Genomic DNA, 7,506 nt, shown 5'->3' on the forward strand with positions numbered 1-7,506 from the left:
GGAATGTAAGATCCACTTACCATATATAGTAAAAATGAAATAAGACATTTATTAACGGACGGACGGAAAGTAAAAATAAGACATTTAATGACGAACGAAGGGACTATGATGTAACACAGGATATGTATGACTTGGGAGTGTGGGAAATCGCATGAGTTACATATGCTTTTAAACTCTAGTCAATAAAATAATATTTGACCTTATAAAAACCTTATTTAATTATATAGAACCAACCTAGTATATGGACTATACTTTTCGTTCTTGATTATATGAACACACCAAATTATTCGAGACTAAAAAAATCTGAAATGCTTTTATCTTTCACACTTTATTATTGCAGTACTAAAACTCTGAAAGCGTTTATCTTAATATTCCTCCGTCTCATAAGAATATGCACTCTTTCTATATTAATCCGTCCCACAAGAATATGCACTTTCTAATTTTGGAAACTCTTTTATCTCTAATAAAGTGGGGATCCATTCTGCACAATACTTTATATATATTTTCTTTCGATCTCTCTCTTATTTTACAAATTTCGTATTAAAACTCGTGTCAAACCCAAAGTACATATTCTTTGGAGATGGAGGGAGTATTAGATTAATTATAAATTTATAATCTTTCTAATTAAATAAATAAATGTAGCGCATTTTTAGAGAAACGTTTGTTCGTGCCATGCCACTCTCACAGACCTCACTCTCTCTTTAGCTTAGAAGCAAAACCCTAAATGGGGTTCAATTCGCTGCCAGTAGATTGATCTTCTTCCTTGTTAAATTAACCTGTGATCCCCTGCTTCACTCGCACAAACTCTAATCCAACACAGTTCCACTCTGTCAAAGGCAGGCACCTTGGATTTTTGTCATTTTCTTTTTAATAACGTGTAATATTGAACATTTATTTGAGATTCAATGAAGGACAATGGCTATAACTTATTTGATTTACGGTTACTCAACCTACGTTGAAAGTGAGTTTTTTCTCGTCGAGTTGTTTGGGTGATTTTATTAATCTTCAAGAACTGATTTTTCTGCATAACTGATAGTCAATGTTTCGATTTTTATGAGTTTGGAGCTGCAATATTCAATTTTTGCTAACTGTGTTTTTCGTGGATTTTAGTAATTTGTTTATGTTTCTACGTTTCTGTTGTTGATTTGAGCTTTTATTTGTTTGTGGAATGAGCAGTTTTTGTATGGGGATATTGAGCTTGTGAAGAATCACTTATCTGAATTGGGTACAAGGTCGATGATTGGGGGTAATGAAAATTCGTTTGGAGATGTTTTTGAGAAGGAAATGGTTTTCGAGCTCCGTGAACAGCGGAAGCAAGATTCTGATGATCTTGAAAAGGAGCTAAATTTGTACAGGAGTGGATCGGCTCCACCTACTGTGGATGGTTCGCGGAGTGCAGTTGGGGGAGTGTTTAGCCACAGTGCTGGTGCGAGTGGTCCGGCTTTTGCTGATTTCACGGAAAGCAGTGGCAATGGGTTCATGTCGGAAGAGGAACTTAGGTCTGATCCCGCGTATTTATCTTATTATCACTCGAATGTCAATTTGAACCCGAGGCTGCCACCACCTCTTATTCCGAGGGAGGATTTGAGGTTTGCTCAGAGGTTTCAAGGAGGGAGTTCTGCCATTGGTGATAGGAGGAAGGTCAGTAGAGATGATAGTGGCAATGGTGTGAGATCCGTGTTTCCATCGCCATATAGTTTCAACTCGAACAAGCAGGAGAGTGAGGACTTGGACAGGCTGCAGGGTCATGTGGAGTGGGGCGCTGACGGACTAATTGGATTTCCTGGATTAGGACTAGGTAGCAAGCAAAAGAGTATTGTAGAGATATTTAAGGTTAGTATACTGCTACATTGCTCTTTCTGGTCATGCTGTCCCTTGTTTCTTAAATCAGACGTTTCTTTCTTCTCGATACATGGCTTGAGGTACTGGGATTTTCCAGCTTCTTATGTTACAATTCGATTGTAGGTTTTTAAATGTTGTAATGATACAAATGCAACTTTCTTAAATCAGACGATTCCCATGCCATATCACATGCACATAATTTTATGGGACGGAGGGAGTAGTAGTTTAGTAGTAGTAGGTGACACAGAATTCAGAGATGCTATCGCAACTTGATTTGCTTGATCTGGTTATCATTGTTATGGTAGAAATGTATGTTCTTTTTCATTCCCAATATGCTTGCAGCTTGGATTATTCTCTCATTTCCTTTTTCAATTGAATGTCAAGATAATGGTTTTTTACTTATCTTTCTCCAATATGCCCTTATAGCCATACTTTTTCTGTTTCTGCTACCGGATTTTCTAGGTTTCTCTTGTTATTGTCTGTGGGAATAAAGTTACGATTTTTTTTCTTTTCCCCTTTGAAGTTTCGTCCATCTCAAACCATCATGATGTTGCTGTAGGTTGTATACTGTTCTAGTGTCTTATTTTTTCTTTCTGTTTATGCAGGATGACTTTAGCTGTGCTACTCTGAATTCTACGAACCCTTCTAGACCGGCCAGCAGAAGTGCTTTTGATGAGAATGTCAATGCTTTGAGCTCATCAGCAGAAGCTGATTTGGCTCATCTTTATGGAGATTTTACATCCTCGGACCCATCACTCTCAGCTTCAAATATGCAAAGTTCAACAGGTGTTCAGCATTGTGGAGGACCTTCTTCATATTCTTATGCTGCTGCTTTGGGTGCATCCTTGTCAAGAAGCTCAACATCCGATCCTCAACGAATTGCAAGAGCTCCCAGCCCTTGCCCAACTCCTATTGGTGGAGGCAGGGCTGGGAATACAGAAAAAAGAAGCATTAATAATGCCAGCCCCTTTGGAGGAGTATCTTCTCACTCAAAGGATACTGACGATCTCGTTGCTGCCTTATCGGGAGTGAACCTCTCGAATGGCATCATGGATGAGGAGCATCATTTATCCTCTCATAATGAGCCTAATGCGGATGGTCATAAAAATTATATTTTATCTATGCAAGGAGGCCAAGATAACGTTAGACAACACATGTATAAGAATAATCAAGAACTTAGGCAGTCAAATATGTCTTCTTCACCTCAACCAGCAAACACAAGCACCTCTGATTCTGTTCTAAGCAACGGATATATGTCACATCTCAGTAATAATGCATATCTTCAAGGTGAGCTTCAAGAAAACGGTGTTCCTTCGAGTAACATCTACAGAAAAGGATCTTCTAGTGTTGCAGTGAACGGCGGAGGTGGCATACTTCCTCAGTATCAGCTTTTGGGTACTCCCAATTCATCATTTTCAAATCATAGAAGTGCCTATCCTATGAGTCCAATCTATGGTCAACTTGGGAGCCCCAATTTGCCTCCCCTCTTTGAGAATGCTGCTGCTGCATCTGCTATGGCTGCATCTGGAATGGACTCCAGAATGTTGCGAGGATCAAATAAAATTCCTGAGCTGAATCTGAGCAGGATAAGTAACCAGATGAATGGGAGTGTGCTGCAGGCACCTTTTGTTGACCCTTTGTATCTTCAGTACTTGAGAACGACTGAATACTCTGCAGCACAAGTTGCAGCTCTTAATAATCAATCTGTTGACAGGAATTACATGGGTGATTCATACTTGGACCTGCTTCAGAAGGCCTATCTTGGAAATTTGTTGCCTTCTCCGAATTCAGAGTATGGTGTTCCATTGGGTGGAAAAAGTGGTGTATCTAGTCCTCATGGTTACTATGGAAATCCTGCTTTTGGAGTTGGAATGTCATATCCTGGCAGTCCCTCAGCAAGCCCAGCAATTCTGCATTCATTTGGAGGACCTGGTAGCCCCATCAGGCATGGTGAATTCAATAGATACCCTGGCGGGATTAGAAATGCAACTGGGGGAATCATTGGACCCTGGCACTTGGACCCTAGCTTCAGTTCTTCTCTGCTGGAAGAGTTCAAGAGCAATAGAGCTAGATGCTTTGAGCTTTCAGAGATCACTGGCCATGTTGTTGAGTTCAGGTATATAATTTTTTGAAATTGTGATGGTCTAATAGAGAAGATTGATATCTGATTTATTTTCAATTTAACATCAAGCGCTGATCAATACGGGAGCCGATTCATTCAACAAAAGCTTGAAACTGCCACAACAGAAGAGAAGTGCATGGTTTTCGAGGAAATTTTTCCTCAAGCTCTTGTACTAATTACAGATGTGTTTGGTAATTATGTAGTCCAAAAGGTACCTAAAATACTTGGCCAGTCATTAAGTTAACCTATTTTACTTAATTGGGTCTTCTATTTATAGACCTTTTTAGTACAGGAGCTGATCATTTCTCTTGCCAGTTTTTTGAACATGGCCTGCCATCACAAAGAAGAGAATTAGCCAGTGAACTTTTTGGACATGTACTGACACTAAGCCTCCAGATGTATGGTTGCCGAGTGATACAAAAGGTAGCATTTATGATTTTGTGAACTAAACATAAGATATGCATCTCAAATCCTACTGGATAACTTTCTTGCTTATGTATAAAATCCCCATTTAAGACATAAAAGTGCAAATTTTTATCAAATGTGTTACTTTTAATTTAACTTGAGGCACTTATTCTTCCAAAAAATACTCTTTTTGTTGTTGAAGTGGGTAATGTTATGCAATTATGCAGGCAATAGAAGTTATTAATGTTGATCAGAAAATCAAAATGGTTGAAGAGCTGGATGGGCATGTCATGCGATGTGTTCGTGATCAAAATGGAAATCATGTCATTCAGAAGTGCATTGAGTGTGTTCCTGAGGAGCATATTCAATTTGTTGTGTCAACATTTTTTGATCAAGTTGTCACCCTCTCCACTCATCCATATGGCTGCCGTGTGATCCAGGTTAGGGAAAAGTTTATGGTCTTTCTGTCCTTTTTGACCTTGATTCATGCTGAAATATCACTTTAATTGTGAGATGCTTTTGTATCTGCAGAGAGTTCTCGAGCACTGTAAGGATGAAAACACCCAGATGAAAATGATGGAAGAGATTATGGGGTCCGTAAGCATGCTAGCACAGGATCAGTATGGGAATTATGTTGTTCAGGTTTGTAATATTGCACTGTTGAGTCATACCATACTTGTAGCCTTGTGTATGGTGGAGGTGCTGATGAGGTACTATGTAGATGCAAGAGGGCTTGTTGCATGCATGCTTTAAAATTTAAGTTTTGTTTTAAAGTTTTACCTGGAGAACTTCAAATATAGGTGTACACACCTAGGTTCCATATTGATTCTGATTCCATAGTACCAGTATCCCTGAAGTCTGTCTCTTCTTCCACTTTGCAACCTTTGCTAATTTACAATCCTCTTACTCAGAATTATTTATGTTATCTTTCAATAAATGCAAATTGTACCCTTTTCTCTTTGCTTCCTCAAAAGTGCACAGGTACACAGATAGGGGTAGGTAGGAGTTTATAATACAATTTTACATCTGTGCTACATTTTCAAAGTTCCATAGTACTATTCGCTGTGCTGTGGTGATTCTCTTGTTAAAGTGCTTTATTTAAGCTCTTGCAGTCATTCAATACTAGTCCACTGACATATTATTTCTTTCTCTGGTTATGGAATCATTGGTATTCTAACAAATGTATCTTCGAACTGGTTAGTTGGTGAAGGAACTTTTCTTTTAATAATTTCCATATTGATATTGTAGCATGTACTCGAGCATGGGAAGCCACATGAGCGAACAACCATAATTCAGGAATTAGCTGGAAAGATAGTTCAGATGAGCCAGCAGAAATTTGCATCGAATGTTGTTGAGAAATGCTTGACTTTTGGTGACCCAAGCGAACGTCAGTTCCTGGTGACTGAGATGCTTGGTACAACTGATGAAAATGAACCGCTTCAGGTTATAGTCCTTTTGATTTCCAATAATGGAGTTGAGCAACTTACATTTAATCACTTATTTGCCATCAACAATCACACTATCACAGTAATATTATTGGTTCAAGGGTTTATATTTGCTTTTGTCCCCATGCTACTTCTGGAATGGAACTCTAAATAAAACGGTTTACCTTGAAAATTTAGTGGGAATTCAAATCCTTCCACCAATAACAGAAAAATACCACACTGCATTGTCAAGTCTCCAGATATCTCCCCTGCCTTTGTCATGGGAAATGGTTGTCTAGACATAGAAATAAATGGTCCGAGGAACTCTGGTTTGGTCAATATTAGAATCCAGATTCATAACTGTTGTTCTTATGTTTATCTTTTCAATTAAGCATGGGTAATAGGAGTAGTACTATAGTGATGAATCAAACATCTAATTTCGGTATTTATTCTGTCAAATTTACTTTATGTTAATTCTTCTTTCTAACCAGTCTCTGCTACCAGGCTATGATGAAAGACCAGTTTGCAAACTATGTCGTACAGAAAGTGCTTGAGACATGTAGCGATCAGGAGCGTGAACTGATCATGGGTAGAATTAAGGTCCATCTGAATGCACTAAAGAAATACACATATGGGAAGCATATAGTAGCTCGTGTAGAGAAACTTGTTGCCACTGGTGGTATGCATATCCTAACCATTCCAGTTGTATATTCTCCACATGATTCTTGAAACTGGTCCATTCCAAAACTATGATTCTGGCAAAATGATATATATTCTGCTGTCTTGGCAGAGAGGAGAATCGCTGCTGCTGCTGCCGCTGCCGCTGCTCAGACCTCAAATGCTGTGTAGACGTGCTGTAGGAAAGTTGTACAGCTAATTCAGCCTAGTTTGGCTAGTCGTGGTTTCTCGTCACCTTAATCGTGTTTGCTCGTGCAAATCTTTCTTTCGGGTATGAACTTAATTGCAAATAAAGAAGTTAGCTGTACTGGAAAGTACGTACATTGTGTAGTGCTAATGTTTATACATAGAGAGCGTAGTTTATAGCTAAGAGGCGCAGGGGACGGGTTGCCCGTCCAAGAGGCGATAAAAATGACTAGAAAATGCTGAGGTTGTAATATAGAGGTAAATTTCCAAATGTTAAGTTATGGCTGTACATTTGATAAGCTGTGATTTCTGCTTATGTATGCTAATTTAAGAAAATGCCTACAACAAGGTGTTTTGTATATTTTCTGGTTGTATAAATCCTAGTGTTGCTCTTATTTCTTGTTGCTGTCGTCGACAAGTTTGTACCATATTTTGGATTTCTAATCAGTAGTACTCCTACTTAATACTTTAAAAAAGAGTATTGTAGGGTAGAGTTGAGGGTATATAAATGTCCTAGGCTTCAGGGAGATCTCTAGGGTATGTAAATATACTAGGCTTCAGGGAGATCTCTACTGATATAGTGGCAAATATCTACAACCGTTATAATTAGGGCTTGTAAAGTCATGAACTTTTACAAAAGTTTAATTTTTTCCAAGAATTTTAATTATTGCGTTAAAAGTCATGAATTTTATTGGACTGTGTAAATTTCTCATCCAACATGACCCGGTAGATTTTCAGCAAAAACTTGTCCTACGTGGCCGCCGAAGTTGTGACATGGCAATCGTCAAAACACAAAACGACGTCGCTGTTAAACGCATAAAGCGACGTCATTTTGTGTAGTTTCAGTTG

At 38.6% G+C, this 7,506-nt stretch overlaps 1 protein-coding gene across 2 annotated transcripts; it reads left to right on the forward strand.

Annotated features, from left to right (window-relative positions):
* The first annotated feature begins 652 nt into the window (after positions 1 to 652).
* Positions 653 to 7,018, forward strand: LOC121791178 (pumilio homolog 2-like). 2 transcript variants are annotated; one of them, XM_042189206.1, is made up of 10 exons: positions 653 to 836; positions 1,177 to 1,833; positions 2,448 to 3,958; positions 4,034 to 4,175; positions 4,280 to 4,387; positions 4,597 to 4,809; positions 4,901 to 5,011; positions 5,618 to 5,812; positions 6,298 to 6,472; positions 6,584 to 7,018. In XM_042189206.1, exons 2-10 carry the CDS (start codon positions 1,237 to 1,239, stop codon positions 6,640 to 6,642), a joined length of 3,111 nt encoding a protein of 1,036 aa, XP_042045140.1. In that variant the 5' UTR covers positions 653 to 836; positions 1,177 to 1,236; the 3' UTR covers positions 6,643 to 7,018. The 2 variants fall into 2 exon arrangements, with proteins under 2 accessions (XP_042045140.1, XP_042045149.1); XM_042189215.1 differs by having other exon boundaries at positions 824 to 961.
* The last annotated feature ends 488 nt before the right edge of the window (positions 7,019 to 7,506 follow it).

This window comes from Salvia splendens, chromosome 2 (assembly GCF_004379255.2).
Source record: "Salvia splendens isolate huo1 chromosome 2, SspV2, whole genome shotgun sequence".
NCBI classification, from domain to species: domain Eukaryota; kingdom Viridiplantae; phylum Streptophyta; class Magnoliopsida; order Lamiales; family Lamiaceae; genus Salvia; species Salvia splendens.